The sequence below is a fragment of the Balaenoptera musculus genome, chromosome 8 (genome assembly GCF_009873245.2).
Source record: "Balaenoptera musculus isolate JJ_BM4_2016_0621 chromosome 8, mBalMus1.pri.v3, whole genome shotgun sequence".
Classification (NCBI taxonomy): domain Eukaryota; kingdom Metazoa; phylum Chordata; class Mammalia; order Artiodactyla; family Balaenopteridae; genus Balaenoptera; species Balaenoptera musculus.
In genome coordinates, this window is record NC_045792.1 from 18,779,055 (window position 1) to 18,800,575 (window position 21,521).

General features: G+C 54.2%; 1 protein-coding gene across 1 annotated transcript; it reads right to left on the minus strand.

The window, feature by feature from the left end:
* Nucleotides 1–6,863: 6,863 nt before the first annotated feature.
* Nucleotides 6,864–20,405, minus strand: ANKK1 (ankyrin repeat and kinase domain containing 1). The gene is made up of 8 exons (XM_036862597.1): nucleotides 20,224–20,405; nucleotides 14,024–14,318; nucleotides 12,464–12,615; nucleotides 12,162–12,211; nucleotides 11,385–11,540; nucleotides 10,544–10,662; nucleotides 9,869–9,905; nucleotides 6,864–8,954 (listed from the first exon to the last, which is right to left on the minus strand). The coding sequence occupies exons 1-8, from the start codon at nucleotides 20,403–20,405 to the stop codon at nucleotides 7,741–7,743; spliced, it is 2,205 nt and encodes a 734-aa protein (XP_036718492.1). The 3' UTR covers nucleotides 6,864–7,740.
* Nucleotides 20,406–21,521: the final 1,116 nt, after the last annotated feature.

The following is a 21,521-nucleotide window of genomic DNA, read 5'->3' on the forward strand; positions in this document are numbered from 1 at the left end:
TCCAGACAGCAGATTGACAGCTGGAGTGGGCAGGGGGAGGGCTGGGCTCCCCCCTCGCCCCCCTCGGTGCTTCAGGGGCAAAGGGATGGTGCGCAACCCAGGAACGCCAAGGTGGAAGGGGGCGGCCCAGGCTCTGGCTCTCTCGCAAGAGGCCCTGACAGCGGCCCCTTTGCCCTGACACTGAGGGCAGTAGCAAGCCAGAGGCCGGGCAGGCTGCAGCTCTGATTTTTCTCTCCTCACTGCCCTTCCCTGTGCTTCTGCCTCTGTGCTTGTCTTTGTCTGTAGAATGCCTTTTAATCAAAGGATCACTGATCTGCCTTTACAGAAGGGGGAGTCTGCACCCCCCCAGCCCCCTCTCCCAGAGCACAGCAAGGAAGCACCACTTAAGGCGTGAGCCTTCCTGGTCGGGCACAGTGGCGCACTTTACATCATCCTCTCAGATGTCCGTTTGTGACTGCAAGTCTTCAAACTTCAGGCCCTTATTCGTCCCCTGGTGGGTTCTGGAGAAGTCCCAGGGGGCGATGGGCTGGGGAGGTGTCCTGGGAATTGAGAAGGCAGTAGTGCAGGATAAACTGCATCACCTTATCCACCCAGCCACCCGTCATTGTCTTACTCGGTGAATATTTATTGAGCAACTGTTTACTGTGCTCCAGACCCTGAGCGAGGTGCTGGGAATGAACAGTGGAAAAGGGAGTCAACGTCCCTGCCTTTGCAGGTTCACAATCCAGTGGACGCCGGGCGTTACCCACAATCACACGATAGTGGTAAAAGCTCCTGGCAGAGCCCCGGCTGGGCGTGGCGACCACTGCCACAGCACACGCTGCCCCACCCCAGGGTGCTCTTCACCTAGATGATGAGGCTGAGTGGGAGACAGCAGCCCCGGCGTGCCTTGGCCCGGAACAAGTAGGTAGGGACCTGGTGAGGGCAAGAAGTGTGATGGTGGAGGACTTCCTCAATGGCGGGTCAGGAGGCCCCCCACAGAAGCAACCGCATAGCCTGCTCCCTGGTGGGCTCAGAACAGGGCAGTCAGTGGCCCGCACACAGGGACTGGCACCCCTTGGGGGTCTTTCTAGTGTGCTCACCTATCTGGGCATCCCTTCCCACACCACCCCTGTCCCGGGGATGTGTGCCAGGCCCTGTGCCCCACTGCCTCTCTGCCCTCCCTGGCCCCAGGACCCAGGCTGTGTCCGTAGCCTTAGCAACCATCTATGCAGCGGCCATGGTGGGCCTCACCCCAAGTGCTGTCCTGTCCTCATAACCCCTGGGGGAGGAGAAGCCTTTCATACAGGGAGGGTGGTTGCCCAGGTGTCAAGGCTGGTCTTTGAGCCCAGGTCTTTCAACTCTACATCTTTTATTATTCATCCTGCTCTTTCCCTGACCAGTCCCTGGTGAAGTTGCGAGAGGCTACTGTAGTCAGAAAAAAATTTTTTAAAGGAGAGAGAAAAAGAAAAACCATTTGGGACCAGACTTTTAGGATGCGGCCCTTGGGGTGACTATGATGGCCATTTGGGCTGCAAGAGTAAATGAGTAGGTGCTGGGGTGGGAGGGGCGCAGGTTAGGGGGAGCAGCTTTTAGTGGGGTTTCAGTAGTGGGAGGCCAGACTCTGGGCATCCATGCGCCCGAAGTTCCTCTCCCGCCAACCAGGTGCCCCTGGCTCTGCTTCTGGGGGATCCAGGGAAGCAGGAAGCTGGCAGGAAGAGAGTAGACCATCTGTGCAGAGGGAGATCCACTCTGACTCTGTGGGGTTATTGCAGGCAGGGAGAAGGAAGCACCTGGTAGGAACAGCTTCCCGTTCCCTCTCCCATCCCACCTTTGCTACTTGGCAAATAAAGCAGGGTGAGAGCTGCTGGGCAGAACCCCTGGCCTGGAGGGCATCTGGAAAGGCCTTTTACGTGGTTGGAGCCGTGCAGCACCGAGTCCACAGGAAATGCTGTGTGACCACCACACTTGCCTGCACTTTCTCCAGTCTTCACCCCGGCTCTGTCCTGAGACCTGGACATGTGTGTGTGAGGCTGGAGAGAGGGAGGCAGCCTCCCCGGAACCTCAGGGGCAGTGGGAGTCAGACGCTGCAGATGAAGCAGGGCGGGGGATGGAGGTGGTACCACCTGGGACATGGGAGAGGCAGGGGATTTTGTAGGAACAAAGCTATGGCATGCACAACTTCTGGGTTTTCCTGACCAGGCCCAACTCCAAACACTGTCCTGTTGGCCCCATGAGAGTAGTCCGTGGAGGCCAGGCTCTGTGCTGCATCCGGGGCAGGGAAAAGATGGAGTGGGCAAGAGAGGGAGGAGACTGCCTGGAGGAGACATGTTCTGTGGTCTAGTTCTCCCCGCAGCAGGTGCTGCTCTGGGTTCCAGAGTCCGGAAGCCCGCAGCAGGGACCTGACCCGGCCCTTCTCAGCCTCATGTACAGACCTCTGCTGCCCACCCCACACCCTACCCACTGTGCAGTTGCTGTCTTCATCCACGTGTCCTCTCTGTGCAGGCTGAGCCCTCATGCTGCCTCTGCCCGTCGGAACATCAGCCCTGGACCCTACCCTCTGCTGGTAGATGCAGACATGGCCACCTTGCTTGGCTGACCTTGAACCCCCTGTCTGGCTCCTGGGGCCTCTCAGCTGTGTGTCAGTCGGCAGGACCCACGGGTGGGGCTTGCCCTGCCCTGAAGCTGACCTGACACTACTTTAGGTGTGTCCCACGAGGTCTCAGAGCCACGGTCCACACCAAGGCACTGAAGAAGAGCCGGCCCTTCCTCCCCTGGATAGGCTGGCAAAGAAAAACAGGCAGCCGCTTCCAAGAGCATCTTCGCCAAAAGGCTGCAGAAGGCTAGGTTGTCTGTGCCCCCTTCCAAGAGAAAAATCCCTCTGACTTGGGAGAAACTGCAAGAAAATACTGTGTGGAGTGCTTACGAACAGCTTTGCCCTTTGACCACCGGGCATCCGGGTCGATCATTACCGCAAGCCCATGAGATAAGCATTATCTCCGTTAGATGACGCAGCCAAGTCTAAGGACGTTTCAGCAGCCAAGGGTCACAGGCTAGTGGCTGGCCCAGCTTCAGCAGCCGAGGGTCACAGGCTAGTGGCTGGCCCAGCTTCAGCAGCCGAGGGTCACAGGCTAGTGGCTGGCCCAGCTTCAGCAGCCGAGGGTCACAGGCTAGTGGCTGGCCCAGCTTCAGAGCCTTTCCACTACCCAGCCCCCAACAGCTTCCCTCCTCGTCTCAGCCCAGACTGGCAGCTACCTCTCTCCCTTAAGTTACAGTAACAGCCCTGCTGCCTATATCCTATCCAGCAGGTACGGACGGAGTGCAGAGGGAGGACCGGGTGTAACGCGGAAATAAGCCGATGCAGCGATGCGCTCACATCCAGGCAGGAACCTCACCGCAGGGGGTATTGGGACAGAGTGACCATCTCCAGCTGGGCAGTCAGAGAAGGCTTCACAAGCAGGGACAGGCAAGTTGGGTCTTGAGGAATAGGCAGGACCCTGACCCAGGAGCACAGTGGCGGGCGGGTGGCGGGTGGAGGGGGCCTGTGCTTGTGAGCAGAGTGGCAGGACCAGCTGTAGGACCAGGGGAACCCTTGGTGACTGCAGCGTGAGGTTACACAGGTGCCGGGACTCGGGGGCAGACGCCACTGGTTCCCAGAGCCGGCCCGCCTTCTGAGACATCACAGAAGTCTCTTTGGACTTCCGTGCTGCACTTTAACTCCTGTTGATACAGCTTGCCAACCTCCCTGTTCCTTCTGGTCTCCTGGCCTCACAACCAGGAGAAGCCCCCTGAGGGACGGCTCCTCCCAGCACAAAAGGCCTCCCAGGCAGAACAAACAGGGCCGTCTGCATCTCTGGGGACAGCCAGATAGGTGGTGCCATTTCCCAGGGCCCTCCTTGGGGAGGGATGGATTGGCTCAAGCAGCAGCGCTGGGAATGGGGAAGGAGGCTCCTGTCTAGATGGAGGGCAGTGAGGGGGTGGACGGGATAATGGTGAGAAAGGACAGAACCAGAACAATGGAGGAGAAGCAAAGTAACGGGAGTCGCAGTGCCAGCCGGGGAAGTGCATGATCTAATTTCATCCCCTCAACAGTATGCGTTACAAAGAGAGAGGCGGAGCTCAGAGTCTAGGTAAAGACCTCGCCCCAGCTCTGCCAGACTACAAGGCCCTTCACAGGCAGGACCCCTTTCTGCATCACCCGTTTCCTTACCCTACACATGGCTGAGGGGTCTTTGGAATACGCGGTTCATTCCAATGGCACCCTCCCTCTGCTCGGAGCTCACAATTGACCCTCATGTTGAGTCCAAGCTCTGGAATCATGAATGGCGTCATGGTCTCCCAGTGAAGTACCCACCCTCCCCCGTCCCCGCTCTTCCGCTGTGCTGTCTGCACCCACAAACAGCTTGATTGCTCTTTCACATTCCCCAGTCTCCCGTGCCCCGGCCTCTCCCACCTAGCCCGGGCCTTGGCCCTTGTCTGTTATGCCCTTGTCCTCCTCTAACATTGCAGCTTCCGGAAAGCCCTTCCTGATGAACCCCACTCAGCTTGGTGACTGATTGGATGGGGGGAGAGGGAGAGAAAGAGTGTAGACCGCGCCGTCTGTTCACCAGCCACCTGTAGCTGCTTAAATTTAACTTGTCGAAATTAAATATTGGGTCCCTCAGTTGCATCAGCCACATTTGAAGTGGCAGATTTGGAAGGTTTCTATCCTGCCAGAAAGTTCTGTTGGGCAGTGCTGGTCTAGAGAGACTCCTAGGTTAGGAGTCCCCTCAGCTAAGAAGGATGAGGAGCAGTCTTGGGAGGGGAAGGGGAGGCTCAGTTTGGGACACTGAGTTTAAGGGTCTATAGGATCTTCACGTGGAAACGTCCAGTAGGAAATTAGGGGTTCCTATCCTCGTCTACCCCTATCTATCTCCCCTAAACAGGTTTGAAATTCAACCGAGATCCTCTCCTTGGGAATTGCAAAGGCCTTACTAAAATCCGATTCTAAACATCCCTAGGAAACCTCTAGAAGGCAGCTCTGTTGAAATGGGACTCAGGGTAGATGCTGTGTGTGTCTGTAGGGTCTGTGTCTGGCTAGGGGTGGCTTGGGAAGGGAGAAGAAGGTGATGAAAAGCAATGATAGGGCTGTGTTGGCTGGAGCTGGCCTGCAATTGCGACCTCAGTTATCTCTTGGAGGAAGGGAGTAGAGAAAGCAGGGGTCTGAGGGTCTCTGCTTAGACCCTGGGATCATCAGAGTTGAAATGAATCCTAGGGATGGTCCCATGTGCATCTCCATGGGACCTCTGCCATTTATAGGACCATAGGTGCAAGAAAAAAAAAAAATCATTTACCTTTTCTAACTGCATTCTTCAAAGTCTTTCCTCAAACTCTTCCCGATAGGATAAGCCAGACACCACTGTCCTTCCGTGGTTCACTCCTGACCATTCACACGAATTGTTCTGAGCTCGTTTGGCTTTGAACATGCAGCCCTACGCCCCTTCTCTGGCTCGTGCAGAATCCTTGCCTTGGAGCTAGACTCAGACCTCAGGGTGTGAGGAGAAGCAGACAGCATTGTGCCCCCTCCCTTTCCTCTTCCTGCTCCAGGCGTTCTAGGAAAGACAGAACTCCCAGGGGCATTTTTCACTACAAGTTTTGCCCAAGGCTTAGTCTCAGGGAGAACGAGGAGAATGGGCCAGGCAGCTAGCAGGGAGCAAGAAGATGAAACAGTCCGCTGAGTGAGCCTTGCCCCGGTCCTCCGGAGTCTCCACTCATCCAACCAGGAGAGGAGAAGACCACCACCCAGGCTGCTGGCTGGTGACTGTCTTCATGGTGATGCCAAGAAGGGCCCAGAGAGAAACCACGGGACGCCCCCTGGTGGTGGTCCTCAGCCCTGGCTGCTCTCCAGCTAATACCAGGATCCTGCCCTGGAGATTCTGGTTTAACTGGTCAAGGGTAGGGCCGGGTACTTTAAAAACCCTTCCATTCCTCCCCACCCTGCCACACCTCACCCAGGAGATCCTAATGTGCCGGCTTGATTTATAGCCTTTGTTCTAGGGCACAACCCCATTCAAAGCTGCTCTCAGGACTCTCTGTGGTGGCTGTAGTCCGCGGCTTGGTGGGGTGAAGTGTCCTTGAGGCTGGCACCACAGCCCAGAGACCACAGGATGGGAGACCTGTGCCACCAGCTCTGCTAGAACGGACTCTTGCACTCAGCACGTCCGTGGGGCGACAGGTGTCTTCTGCTCCGCCTCTCTTACCCCACGCCCACGTGAGGCTGGTGACTGATGGCCCCGCGCTCAGCCCATGAGGGTGACACTGAAAGGCAAGCCTGCAGGTTGGCTGGGGTTGGAGCTGGCCAGTGGCTGGGGCAGAAGATTCCTCTTCTCTGACAACTACACAACATCCTTGAGTTGGAGGGGCTGCTCCGGCAGTGTGAAGAGGGACAGAGGAGCAGGAGAGGACCCCTAGGGCACCCGTCCTGCTCCCCCCCCGCAGTCCCGCCCCGTCCCCTCCCAACGGTGGGCCAGCCCCGGCAGAGCCAGAGAGGAAGGAGGAGCTGCTGGCCGCTGAGCCCGGGACTGGTCACACAAGGCTAGTCTGAGCAATCCCAGGCCTGCCCCGACCTGCCCTGCAACTCGCAGACCAGGCCAGGCCAGCTGATGGGGGCAGGACAGAGCTCCCTGAGCCGCTGCCAAGGAGGAAGTCCCTGCCCGGCAAGCTCCACACCAAGCCCAGATACCTCCCCTCCAGGTGACATCACCACCGTCCACCTCCCCACCTCTGCCCCCGCCTCCTCCCCAGCGGGAACTCACACACGATCACATACACACCACACCGCACACGTGCACACGCGTACGCCAGACTAACACCACCAGCCCCCATAGCCAGCCTGGCGCCACGGGCCAGTCCACCTCTAAGGCGGGGACTCAGAGCCACAGCTTTATTGCAGTCAGATTTGAAACCGGCCATATAACTGGACACAGCAAAGGGTGAAGGGTGAGGCAGGGGGACCAGGGACCAAGCGTCCCATGTAAGGTCACTCGTGGGCGGTTGGAGCAGACCCTTCCTTCCCCGCAAGAGACTGTATGGTAGACCTGGGCCCTGGGACCAGAGCCGCCAGGAAGGTGGTCAGTGCAGCAATAGGCTCTTGGCCGGGGCTTTCAACTGGAAGTGGGAAACTCCTCCGAACTTTCAGCTCCTGCCCTTGCACAAAGCACGTGTGTCTGGCTGTCCTGACCGTGCCCGAAGAAAGGGGCCAAGTGACACAGACGTGAGCTGGGAGGGAACACTTCCCTCTCCTCTGTGCCTCCCTCCTTCTTCAGAGAGAGTTCTAGGATGCAAGGGCCCCTGTGGACTCAGGGGCAAGTGGTTAAAGGCGGCAGGAACCTTGGGAATAAAGAGGGAACTCACTTTGGGGGCTTGAGTCCAGGTACAGGAGGAGGAGGCTGAGAGTTGGCTAGAGACACACATGCAGGAAGGGCTGAAAGGACGTCTCTGAGCCAGGGGGCCCTTCCCCAGCTACAACCTCCGTGTTCCTCTCCCCATCCCTCCACCACCCAGGGGACCAGGTTCCCGTCTCCTCTCAAGGTCTAAGGGGCAGCTGGCAAGGACAGGGAAGGGGCCCTGCCAGAAGCCCAGCTTCACTTCCACCAACCTCTCTTCCTTACAGGTAAGGAGACCACAGGTTGTCTAAACTTCCATCTGGGCTCCAGGCTCAGCCCCGGCCAGAATGGCCAGTGAGGGCTCCTTGCCCTCTAGGAAGGCGACAATGCCCTGCTTTTAGCTCCAGAGGGCCAGCTGCAGGGGTGTGCAGCCTACCCCGTCCTGGGTGTCCAGCTGGGCACCGGCCTTGACCAGCACTCTGAGGATGGCCATGTTGCCCTTGAGGGCGGCCAGGTGGGCAGGCGTCCAGCCCACCTTGTTGCGGGCATGGACATCTGCACGGTGCTCCAGGAGGTTGATGACGCACAGGAAGGCCCCCCTCTGGACTGCCAGGTGGAGGGGCGTCCAGCCTGACTGCTCGGGAGCATTGGGGTCAGCCCCACACTGCAGCAGTGCGGACACCACCACCTCCGCCCCGTGATGGGCAGCCAGGTGCAGGGGGGTCCAGTTCATGCCTCCGGGAGCCCCCACGTCTGCGTGGCTCTCAGCCAGCAGGTGGATGATCTCCAGGTGGCCCTTGTAGGCTGCTAGATGCAGGGGCGTCCAGCCCTGGTGGGTCGGCAGCTCGAGGCTGGCGCCGTACCTGAGCAGCATCTTGCCGATAAGGTGCTTGCCCCTGGTAGTGGCGATGTGCAGTGGGCTGTAGCCTCTCTGGTCAAGGGCATCAGCGGCCGCCCCACTCTTTAACAGGTGTTGGATGGCCCTCACTTTGCCTCGCTCCACCGCCAGGTGCAGTGGCGTCCTCAGGTTTCTCTGCCGAGCATCCAGCTTGGCCCCCTGGCCTGTCAGCAGCTTGACCAGGCTGACATGGCCAAAGTAGGCGGCCACGTGGAGAGGGGTCTTGCCCTCAGCCTCCTGCAGGTTGGGGTCAGCTTGACGGGAGACCAGAAGCCGTGCCACATTCTCAAAGTTGTTCTGCACAGCCAGGTGGAGCGGGGTCCACCCCTCGTGCTCCTGGGCATCCACACGGGCCCCGTGGTCCAGGAGGAGGCGGGCAGTGCGGTCGTCCCCATTCTGGGCTGTGAAGTGCAGCGGGGCCCAGCCGTCCTTGTCCGCCAGGTTGGCGTCGGCACCGTGCTTCAGGAGCAGGGCACAGAGGTCAGGGTGCTGGTCCTGGGTGGCGACGAGGAGGGGAGTGTAGCCGCAGGCCGTCTGGCAGTCCACGTGGACCTCCTGGGCCAGCAGAAGCCTCACCCGCTCCAGGCAGCCCTGAGCCACCAGGAAGTGGAGGGGGGTGACCTTGTTCTCACGGATGCGCAGCTGCTCATCGCTCAGGACCAGGCTCTCACTGTCTGAGAGAGGCAGGACCCGCTTCAAGTAGTCTCCTGAGTCTGCTGGGAGGAAGGTGAGATTGAGAAGAGGACCTCTGACCTGTCCAGAGGTCATCTCGGCCATCCCCCTGCCTCCTGGAAGTACCAGCCAGGAACAAAGACCTAGGAGTGAGGACAACGTCTTTCCCGGTATCCCGGATCTCTATGCAGGCTCCACTGTCCTAGAGAACTGACTCTGGCAGTTCTTCCCGTAAGGATGAGGCAGAAAGAGGCCGGGGTGCAAATCCTCACTCTACCTCTTCGCATCACGTGCTCTCTGCCTCTTTGAGTTTCCAGCTCCTGATCCGTAAGGGGACACGAACAATGCCCAACCTCATGCTACCACTGGGAGGACAAATCATATCATGTAGGTAAGAACTTCCCCAGCAGTGCTTGGCACAAAGTAAATAAATGCAAATTGGAGATAAATTTGCAGCTGAGCTCTGAGATCTGAACTCCTCCTGAGCCATTAAGGACCCACTTCCTCCTGCTCTACCCAGTGGTGTATTAGAATTAAAAGCAACAATTTCCAAAACAAAAAAAACAAACAAATGAAAATCACTGCTCAGGCCAAACCCCCAGAGATTCTGACTGAATTATTCTAGGGTGGCTCAGGCATCGTATACTTTTTCATTCCCCAAGTAATTCTAATATGCAATCGGAGTTGAAAACTGACGCTCCTCCTTCCTGGCCAGGAAGGGAGGAGTCCGGCCTCAAAAGGACACAGACTTGAAGGGGAAGCAGAGCCAGGCCCCCGGGGGCATGTGCATTTCTGGAGCATAGGGCCGGGTGCCAGGAAAGGGAACACGGACTCCTGATTTGTGACAGGCCTGGGGAGGAGGGTGGGCCAGGGAGGAGGGGGAAAGGATATGGTCTGAGTCCACTTTCTCCTCCGCTGTGGGTTCTCTGCTTCCAGCTGCGCACTCTGGACTCACCGCTGTCTGTTAGCTCCTGGCTGATCTCCTCACTGACCTGGGGAGGGGGAACCAGAAGACACGGGGGTGGATCAGATGATCAGGGCAGTTCTGGCCTATGCCGGCCTCCACTCCTCCCTTCACCTGTCAGGACTCACATTTCACCCTGTGCTAGGAGACCCCCTCCTCTCTCATCCCTGCCACCAGCTGTGTCTAGGGGAAATCCCCGAGCAGAGGAGGCCCTGCCAGAAAGAGGTGGCCCAGGGCCTTGACTTCCCCTTGGGCCACAGGGAAGGCAGGGCGGCCCTGTGGGTTCAGCCAGGAGCCCCATGGAAGCCCACAGCTGGTTCCCAGGTGAGGGAAAGGACAGCAGAGCCGGGAGGACGCTGACCCGTAGGGTGTGAGAGCCTGGGAGAGCCGAGGTCTCCCTCTGCAGGACAGGCTCTGTTTAATGTCACACATGTGAGGGATGGCATGTCCTTCTCAGAGGCTCTGAGCCACGGCTACCAGCAGCCCTTAGAGCATCTTCGAGCAAGGTAAGAAAAGGTGTCCCCGAGTGGCTGCCTGGCTTGGCCAGCAGAGCGTGCACTGGCTCCGGTCCCCACCTGCCCCTCCGCCAGGCAGCCTCGTGAGGAGGGACCTGTGCACGCATCCTCAGTGCCTGCCGGAGACCAGGCCCGCCCCACGCGCACTCACCTCCCGGGGCTGGCACAGACACGCTGTGCAGGACACCTTCCTGGCCAGGGCCTCGTTCTCTGGGTCAGCCACAGGACTCTGGAGCAGGGACAGCAGCATGTCTGTCTCCACTGCGATGTCTGCTCCGCGAAACAGAGAGAAAGCAGAAGAAGTGACAGGCTGGCCTGCAGTTCTTCCCCATTTTAAATACCCTAATATGTCCCATGTCCCCCCTCCCAAAACCCATCCCTGGGCTCGGGGGCATCCACACATGCGCACCAGGAGGCAGGCAAGCTAGGGTCCCGCCTTTGCTCAGTGGGGCCGCATTTGGCAAGTCTCTGACCCTTTTGGAGGGTCAGACCTGTTCCATAAAGCAAAGGGGGCAGGACTAGGCGATCGCTAAGATGCTCACGCTTACACGCATGCATACATTTGCATAGTCCCTAAAGGAGTGGATGACCGCAAGATCCATCATGCCTGTGATCTCATGGTCTGGGAACATTTTACAAATGAGGACACTGCAGCCTGAGAGGACGCAGGCTAACTGGGGTCTCAGAAGCAACAGAGCTGGGCCCAGATGCCTTCCAGCAATGGTTTTCTTTTCTACCTCCCACAGGGTTACACATTAACCCGAAGAGACAAGACCGCGGTCCTCTTGCCACTGGCCCTCTGCCATCCACCCCCCACCCTCCCACCCCCTGCCAACACCGCACTGTGGTACAGAGTCTGCCCTAGTGTCACGCAGGGCCCTCCCTGCAGAGCTCTCAGGAGTGGCCCGGGGCTTCAACCACCGCTCCTGGCCCGCAGGCCCCCCAGCCCCACCCATCTCCCTCATCCTTGTGTACATCAGGCTGATGAGAACCTGGAAAGCAGGGCCTCTTCTTGGGGTCCTGGTCCCAACAGCGCCTCATCAGGTCCACCATCTGCTGGGCCTCAGCCGGCCACTCATCAGAGACAGGCTGCAGGGAGGGCCGCAGGCCTGCGGCCACTCGCACCATAATGGTCATCATGTGGAAGCCTGCAAGAGGGGGCCCAGGCTGTGCGGGTGCTGAGGCAGGGCCAGAGGGGCTGGGCAGGACATGGGGGCTCTGAGGACCCCGACAGGGCGGTGCACACAGCAGGGGCTCCATAAATGCACAGTGAGTTAATAACTAGATTGCAGGCTGACTTGAGGCTCAGATTTGAGCAGCTGGGTCTCTGGTCCAGCTCCGGCCCCTCCCAGGCCGAGACCGGCCATGGCCCCTCACTGCGGGCTTTTGCTGTCCAAAGACGGCAGGACTGACCAGCAGGCCTAGTTACAGGCTTTGATTTTGAACTTTGCTCGATTATCCAAATTCCCTGACAATCTATTTACCTGACACCTGGGTGGCAGGGTTGGGGGTGAGAGAGACAGGAGAGAACACTTTGAAGCAAAGGAACTAGAGGCAGAAAGTACGGTCTGGGCTGAGGGTTGCCCTTTCTTTCACGGTCATGTGAGCTCTAGAAAGCAGGGGGAGGAAGGAAGGAGGGTGAGGACGGGAACCCTTAAAGAGCAATACGGTCCCCAACAAAAACCTGCCGCCGGCCCCTGCCCCCACGAGCCCCCAGCCTCCCAGTCCCTTCCGGGGCCCCATCTGACGGTGCCACTGTCGCCTGCTACCTGAATACGGTTTCTTCTGAGTGAGGATCTGCCAGATGACAATCCCGAAGCTGCAGACAGGGGAAAGCGCCCCCTGAGTGGCTTTCTCGGATATCCAGCAGGGGGCGCCCCATGGACCACACAAACCCAGGCAATGCCTCTCCAGCCAGAATCCCCCCGCATCCCTCCTCCTCCCACGTGGGCAGGGAGGGGCCAGACCTCATCCTTGTCCTGCCCTGCCCTTTGGGCCTTGGGGTCCAGGCAGGGCGTTGACAACAAGCTACGCCCTGGGTATGTGGCCTGGAGCCCAGCCTCCATCTCACCTGTACACATTGTATTTGGGCCCTGGGCCCTTGTTACTCTCCAGGAACATCTCAGGGGGGATGTAGCTGAGGGTGCCCTGCAGAGCTGACCTCTTGATGTACTGCATCCGGGTCAACTGTTCCATCCACCTGGACAGGCCGAAGTCCGAAACCTGGGAGGAAGCCCGGATGGGGATGGGGGGCAATACAGTCTTGCCTCCAGAAAACTACCTTGAGTTTCTCATCCCTCCCACTATCTTCGCTGCCAGTGTAGTGTAGCTGCTGAGACCATATGCTCTCTCCCAGCACCACCATGTACCACAGGATGACCTTGAACAAGTTACTTATTTTCTCAGAGCCTCCATTTCCTCATCTATAAAAGGGAAACAAGACAAGTACTTAACTCACAGTGCTATTATGAGCATTAAACAAGGAAATATGCAAAAGGCACTTAGAACAGTGCCTGGCACATGGTAAGTACTTGGTAGGTGTGGCCATTACCCAAAGGGACTGTGGATAAAGTGGCATCTTCGGTGAGCTTCTGTTCATCCCACTTTCACGGGCCCTGAAGCATTGACACCATGTATATTTATCTCTGACTTTGCTTCCATCCATTGATTCATTCATACATCAATAAATGGACAATTCACTGAGTGCCAACTAGGCTGGATACTGAGGATCAGGCAGCAGATAAGAATGATGAAACCCTCGCACCCATTACTCTTCTAAGTGCTTATTCAAATAGGGGGTATAGTCACTAATGAAATAGTTTCACAAATGACTATATACTTAAAATTGGGGTTAGCAGTATGAAAAGAGAGGTACAGCGAGGGTATATAACAGGGGCCCACGGGGGTGGATCAGGGAAAACCTCCCTGAGGAGGTGCTGTTTAAGCTGAGACCTGAAAGATGTGTAGGCCTTTGCTGGATAAAGAGGGAGTGGGGGAACACTGTTCCTGGAAGTGGAAACAGCATGTGCAAAGGTCCTGGGGCAGAAATGAAAGCAGGGCGTGTTTTAGGAACTGAAAAAATGGCCATCATGACCTTTCTTAAGAACATCTCATTTACACACATTCTCACTTGAAGCAAAGAATGGGATAGAGATTATTCTACCCACATTAGAAATGGAAGACTGACATCCAAAGAGGGTTTTTGCAGGCATCCTGATACCCAGTTTCGTGCACCAAATTTCATTGTGCATCTATCTGTTTTAGGTGTGATCCCTGCCTTTGGTATTTGTCCATGAAGGGAGCTGCTTAAAACTCTTGACAGGGGACTTCCCTGGTGGTTCAGTGGCTAAGACTCCACACTCCCAATGCAGGGAGCCCGGGTTTGATCCCTGGTCAGGGAACTGGATCCCACGTGCATGCTGCAACTAAAAAGATCCCGCATGCCGCAACTAAAGATCCCACATGCCGCAACGAAGATCTGGTGCAGCCAAATAAATAAATAAATAAATATTAAAAACAACAACAACAACAACAGAAACTCTTGACAGGCTAGTCAGGCAGTAAATAATCCTGTTCATCTGGAGAAGGCTCTGGAGCGAAAGGGGGCAGAGGGGTTCACTAGGGTCCTTACCTTGACATGCATGTGGCTGTCCAGGAGGATGTTGCCTGGCTTGAGGTCCAGGTGGAACAGTGGTGGGTTAATGCTGTGGAGGAAGTTCATGGCCAAGCCAGTCTCATGGATGATGCGGAACTTGAGCTGCCAGCAGAGGCTGTGGGTGGGCAACATCTTCTCCAGGGAACCGTTGGCCATGAACTCCATCACAATACCCAGGGGCTGCTCGCATACCCCGTAGATGGACACGATGTGCTGAAACTTGATCTTCTCCATTTTGGTTGCTTCTTCAATGAGGCAATTCACATCAGAGCTATGGAGGGGCAGGAGCGAGACATGGAAGGAGCTGACCCTTTAATTACAAGAGCAACTAGCAGGACACACAAACTAGACTTGATACCAGGCTGTGCAGACCCAGAGATGCCTTGGGAGCTTGCAAGGTAATGGAGGGGGAAAGAGAGACACGAGAGGATGCCCAGTGGATGCATAGATTAGGGTCCAGGTGGCTCCAGCAACAAGACAGGAAGTAAAGGGGTCTGCAAATTTAGGAGCCAGCCCATTCTACAAAGGCGGCCACAAAAAGCCTGCCGTTTATTCTGGCCACTTCTATATGTCTACCTCCCCTAGGAGATCGCAAGCCCATGGAGGACCAAAATTATGCCTCCTGCTTCTCTTTTAAAACATGATTTATTGAGGAACCACCTCACAACGGTCAGAATGGCCATCATTAAAAAGTCTACAAATAACAAATCCTGGAGAGGATGTGGAAAAAAGGGAACTCTCCTACACTTTTGGTGGGAATGTAAATTGGTGCAGCCACTGTGGAAAACAGAAAACTAAAAATAGAGCTACCGTGTGATCCAGCAATCCCACTCCTCGGCATATATCCAGACAAAACTATAACTCAAAAAGATACATGTACCCCTATGTTCATAGCAGCACTATTCACAATAGCCAAGACATGGAAACAACCTAAATGCCCATCGACAGATGAGTGGATAAAGAAGATGTGGAACATATATGCAATGGAATACTACTCAGCCATAAAAAATGAAATAATGCCATGTGTAGCAACATGGATACAACTAGAGATTATCATACTAAATGAAGTAAGTCAGAAAGAGAAAGACAAATACCATATGATATCATTTATATGTGGAATCTAAAATATGACACAAATGAACCTATCTATGAAACAGAATCAAGGACACAGAACAGACTGGTGATTGCCAAGGGGCAGGGAGTTGGGGGAGGGATGGAGTGGGAGGTGGGGTTAGCAGATGTAAGCCTTTATATATAGAACGGATAAACAACAAGGTCCTACTGTAGAGCACAGAGAACTATATTCAATATCCTATGATAAACCATAATGGAAAAGAATATTTTAAAAAATAATGTATATATATATGTATATATATATGTATAACTGAATCACTTTGCTGTATAGCAGAAATTAACACAACATTGTAAATAAACTATATCTCAATAAAAGAATATTGAAAAAAAATGTCACTTATTGCCTTTTTGATGATGAAAGTAATATACACACCTTGTAGAACATCTAGGGAATAGAAAAGAAAATTAGGGAATTCCCTGGCGGTCCAGTGGTTAGGACTCAGTGCTTTCACTGTGGGGCCTGGGTTCGATCCCTAGTCGGGGAACTAAGATTCCACAAGCCTCATGGCACAGCCAAAAAAATAATAATAATAATAATAGTAATAATAATTAAATCATCAGTAACCCAACCTTCCAGAGTTGGCCTCTGTTAATAATTTAGCGTATCCTTTTACAATACATTTCAAGGAACCTCTCTCCTTTTCTCCCTCCCTGTCACTCCTTTCTCCTCCACTCCCTCTTGCCATCACATAGTGTGGGCTGTTTTGCGATCTGCTTTTCCCTGTTGGTGTAGCGGAGCACTTCCTGCATCGTTATTCTCTCAAAGCAAGCTCGGTAATGGCTGCCTGGGATTCCATTTTGGAGATGAAGTATAAGTTTTCATCTTTGTACTCCCCACAGCACATGGCCACGTACAGCACAAGGCATGTTTGTTGAACTGAACAGAAGTCAATACTGAAGGGAAAGCCTTACAAAATAAGCATTTGCAAACCTTTCACTCTTTTCACTGTACGTGCCACAAAACAGTAAATATGCAAATTGTTATAAATTGTTCTGGGATTGGAGGGATGAAGATTAAGGAGAAATGACATTTTTTAAAAGGCAGAGTATTTGCAAAGCTGCATTGGCACTGCAGTCGGAGGCTGCTGGAAATGTGCTCACAAGGCCTCCCTGGGAAGCCAGCCAGAGACTCCTCAGCTCCAGGAAAAAGCACCTGCTCTCCCTCGCATCTGGACAGGTTAGCTAGTCCTGGTTTCTGCCGTTCTTGTCTTTACTTCTCTACTGTTCAAGGGCTCTCCCCTCCACCTCTGCAATATTTTTTTTTTAATGTGTCTCCTCTTGTACTTTTGAAGTCACAAGAACTGAGAAGACATCTGTCATGAAGTGGAAAAAGCAAGGGATCTGGGATCGCATTGCCCTGCTTTCAAATCCCAATTTCACCTTATTCTCTGTATGACCTTGAAGAAGCAAACTCTCTGGGCCTCAGTTTCTTAACTGTAAAATGGGAACAACAGTAACTTGCACAACTCCCCTGGACATCCCGACTTCTTGAAAGTGTTTGCTACACCTGTTGTCTTTCTCTTTTCTTCATCTCCCCCCATCCCCTTTCATCTGGTTTCTGGTCTTAATACCTCACTGACAGGCTGTTGCTAATCACCAATGACCCCCATGTTGCTGTAGCCTACAAGCAATTTTCCGTTCTCAGTGTAGGGTCAGTGCCTACTTTGCAGGCTCCTATTGTGTTACCTGATCATTAGGCCCAGTCCCAGGCCCTCTTCTTTCCTCTTCTCATTCCGTACTCTGTCTCTAGGCAATCTCAGCATCTCCAACTGGGTATTCAACACTTTACGTGTCTAAAGCTGAACTCTTGATTCTCCCCTCAAACCCACTGCCTCGTCAGCCTTCCCCATCTCAGTGAATGGGGCCTCCATCTCTCTAGTCCTCAAAGATCTTGCTTAACCTTGACTCCTCTCTTCCTCTCCCTCCCAGAAGCTGCCCCTCAGCACATTCCATCAGCTCTACCTTCAAAATATAGCAAGAATCTGACCACTGGTGACCACCTCTATCCATTGGCATCTTGGCCCAATCCTCCTAACTGGTGCCTTTGCTTCTCTCTCTTCCCCTCCACCAGCAGCCAGAGTGGTACTTTTAAAATGTCAGTCAGAGCATGTCACTGCTCTGCTCAGGACTGTCCAGTGGCTCTCTTCTCATTCATAATAAAAGTTAAAGTTCTTACAACGGCCTACGAAGCCCTCTGTGACCTGCTCCACCTTGTCAAGCTTGTTCCCTCCTCAGGACCTTTGCATTTGCTCGTCCCTCTGCCTAGAACACTAAGAGAGCCTGAGAGAGCCACATGGTTTGCTCTTTCTTTGCTTCAAATCTCTATTCTCAAACAGTACTTAATTAGTAAGGATTTCAAGCCTAGAGAAAATAGCAACCCTACTCCATCAATCCTTATCCCCCCCAGAAGAGGAGAATGAAGGAGGAGAAGATGAACACAAGGAAGAGGAGAAAAATGGTGAGGAGGAAGAGTCTGATGATGAAGAGGAAGATGCAGAAGGGGAACGGGATGAAGATGAAGTCAAGGGAGGGAAGAATTTGGATGTGATGGAGAAGTTGATAAGAGGAAGACAATGAGGATGAGGATGAAGGGGAGGAAGAAAATGGGAAAGCTGAAAGAAAGACTCCAAATAACCCGCACAAAAAAACTACCTTGCTTTATTTTTTCTTGAGTTCCGTATTGTCTGGACTGCTCAAATGGAGTTGGCAGCTTTTTTTTTTAAGGTAGCTGTGATACAAACCCTAGGACACCCACCCACGCAAAGAACCAAAGAAGAGTTCCTTTGACATTCTGCCTTCATCCATTTAGTCCCTCTTGGGAATCTACCACCAAGCATTATAACAAATTTATAAGCAACAACAAAATTATAAGTATTGTCAGAGTTTCGTGTAAGACTCCTGCGGTAGGGTGGAGAGCTGCGATTGGTAAGTCAACCACGTGTGGCTACCACTTACACTGAGATTGTAACAGCATTTTTACTTTCTGTACAACAAAGAGGCTTGGTAAATAAAATCTTAACATGTTGGGCAAAAAAGCCCACAAATTACTATTTTTTGGAAGATCAAAAATTTTTTTTGGAAGATCAGACTACTCAACTCTCCTTAGGTATTTTAATCAAAGAAAATGTCAGGTGGTTTGTAAGGGATATAGATAAAAATATTTATTTGTTTGTTCGTTTTCTGTCTTCCTCCATTAGATTATAAACTCCACAAGGGCAGGGACTTTGTTTTGTTCACTTAGTGCTTAGAATGAGTGAACATCATCTATGCCCTAGCTTCAAATACACCTATAACAAATGACTCACACATTTTAGTACTGTTAGCTCAGAGCTTTACTCTGAAGTCTACTTGACAATTCTTCTTGGTTGTTTAAAGGCACCTTAAACTCAACATGGAAAGCTTTCCTCTCTTCACCCACTTAACTCAGACTCATCTTTCATATTTCAGCTCAAGTGTAACTTCCTCAGGGAAGCCTTTTCTGATCTCAAACTCCAATAATAAGCCTTCATGGAACCACAACTCTCTCCTTTCTTGCACCTCTCACAGCAGCACACTTACATTTACACATGGGGTTATCTGATTAATGCCTTTTCTCCCCTATCTGCAAGCTCCAGGAGAATATCTCCAGGGCCATATCTGTGGCATTCATCATTATATCTCAGGGTCCAGCACAGAGCCTGGCACATAGTAGGTGAGTAATAAACATTCATCAGGAGGACAAATGAATGAGATGACGGAAGGAGGATCCAGTGAAGTCATACTCATGAAACTCCTAGTATAGCACTCCACACGTGGCAGGCATTGATTACTGTAAATCCCTTAGTCCTTTCCACCCAAGGATTCCTGGAATTGGGAAGGGAATTGAGATGGGAGTTACTGTCAGTGTCTCATGAGTAGTCTTGTCAATGCCATCTGTTTCCTGTTGTTCTTTGCTTCAAAGGCTGTAAATGATTTGAATAGATCCTAGAATAACCTGACTCTACTCCCAAGCCAGGATGTTGAGGGAGGAAGGTGGGTGAATCTGGGGCTATCTCACTTTGCCCTTATTCATTAATCAGGCGGGGGTCTGGGAGTGAGAGAAGGGACTTGGGTGTGTGGGACCGGAGGCTGTGTCTTGGGAGCTTGCATAGTGACCACAGAGAATGAGCAGAAAAGATGCCAATAGGAGTTGCTCCCTGCACCCCCAAGGCCCTCTAGGTGATGTCCCAGGAGGCTTGGGAGGGGGACATGTTTATTATCTCAGACTTCACATCCAAGAGTCTCCATGGCTGCCAGAGGGGCGAGGGCACAGCCAGTACCAGCAAAGATGGGTTGGCAATGAAGCAATGGGAAGAAGCAATGGGAAGCAAAGAAGCAAAGGGAAGGCAGAGATGGGTGGAAGCAATGGGAAAGAGATAGTAAGAGGGAAAAGGAGGCCTGCCAGGGAGTGGTCATAGTACGTATAATGGGACCTGGGAGAAGCCAGAGACAAAAACAAGGACGGAGACAGCAGCATTCCAGGCTTGACCTGCTGGCAGTGCCGGTGTGAGGGCCGGCGAGTGAGTGTCCTGGACAGGCTCTCAGGCCAGCAGGCTGGGCCTGTGATTCCCCCCAGGTCACTGACCATCACTGAGCCAAGTGCCACAGGCTCTGAGCAAGCCCAGCCCTGCCCACCCTGCGAGTTAGGGGGTGGGTAGGAGGGTGGCAGAGGGTCATCCAGAGCAGTCATCACCAAGCTGACACCCGGAAGGAAGGTGAGGCTGGAAAGAAGGAGGCGGGACCAGTTTGGGAGGTTGGATGGAACAAAGGCATATTTGGAGGGTAGTTCCTGCTCACCCTTGACCTCTGTGTATTTCACACATAGGTTTGATTCCACAAACAGAGCCAAGTTTATTTCAGAGCCGGAAACAGTCAGGGCTGTGCCTGGGGAGCTCAGGCCACAGGACAGAGTTTAGAAAAGTGGAGAGGACAATCCTCAGCCTCAACCCGGCCGCCCCTCCCTCGGGAGCTCCCCGGGCCTCGGTTGTCCCTCCGCAAAAGGAGGGGGGGAGGCAGGCGGGTACCTGGTGGTGTCAGGCTGGAGGCAGCGGGAGCACTTGATGGCGTACTCGGTCCGCCAGCGCTTGTGCCGCGCCTGGAACACCTGGCTGAAGCCGCCGCTCGCCACTGGGCGCCAGGTGCCCTCGAAGTCGTCGCGGGTGAAGACGGGGAGGCCGCCCAGCCGCTGCTCCACGCCCGCGGCCATGGGGTCGGCGCGGCCCGGGCCCTCCAAGCCCCGCGCGCTCCCGGCCGGCCGGGCTGCACCCGCCGCTTCCTGCGCGGCAGGTCCCGGGAGGGTGGGGATGGGGAGGCGGGCGGCCCTCCCTCCTTCCCCTTGCGAGCGAGGAGGAACTGCTTCAGCCCTGCGAGGGCGGGGAAAGCCAGCCTGAGCCCTGAGGCCCCGGGCAGCGATGGGGGCCCGGACCGGAAAGAGGGTTCGTCTCGCCGCAGCACCCCAAAAGACCCTGTCCCGCCCCACTATCCTTCCTCAGTCTCGGCTGTGATTTCCCGCCCCCCCCAGCTTGATCCTGTGTAGGTGCTGGGAGTCGAAGATGTCCTGAAATTAGAAACAGGAGTCTGGCCAGAGCAGTTGGCCCCCTTTGATTTGGACCTAACTCTACGCGGAAGTAGATTCATTTATTCATGCAACTTATAAGTCCTGAGGGTTTATAAAAGGTTCAGGGCTCTGCCAGGGGTCTCCATTGTAGAGCTAGGGGCCTGGAACCCACCCTTCCATAGCAAGTCTGGAGTAAAAAAGTTGTAATGGGGATTTTCTGGTCTGAATCAGTTGGCTTGGCTGACTTAATGCTTCCTTGTTGTTGATGGCTTTTGTTTGTTTCTTTTTGTTTGTTTCAGTCTCTGAATGCAAAAGGTCACCAAGGAGGGGTCAGCAGGATCCATGGGGTGAGAGGCTGGACCTCTGTCTGCAGGGAGCTCCCCTTCTTGGCACTGCTTTTGGCCCCAACCTCAGAGGGATGAGTGCTGGGTCTGGGGTTGACCATGGGGGAGGTGAACTCCTTAGCCCAGTTACTGGGGTGGCTTGTTGCCAGGGGCCAGAGATGAGGCTCAGGGAACAGCTGGAGCATGACTGGGGCAGCCTGGGAGGAGACGAACACAGAGCAGTGTGGGGCTGTGGAAGAATCTGGTCAAGGGCTCAGTGCAGAGACTTGGGGCAGGAGGGGAGAAAATGCACCTGCAGAGGCAAATGTGGCTTCTGGACAGATGTGAAGCTGTCCTGGTGGGTAAAGTTAGCCAATGGCAGAGGGAAGGGAGGTGTCCTAGGGAAGCACATCTGGGTGGCCTCCCCTTCCTTTCTCCGAAC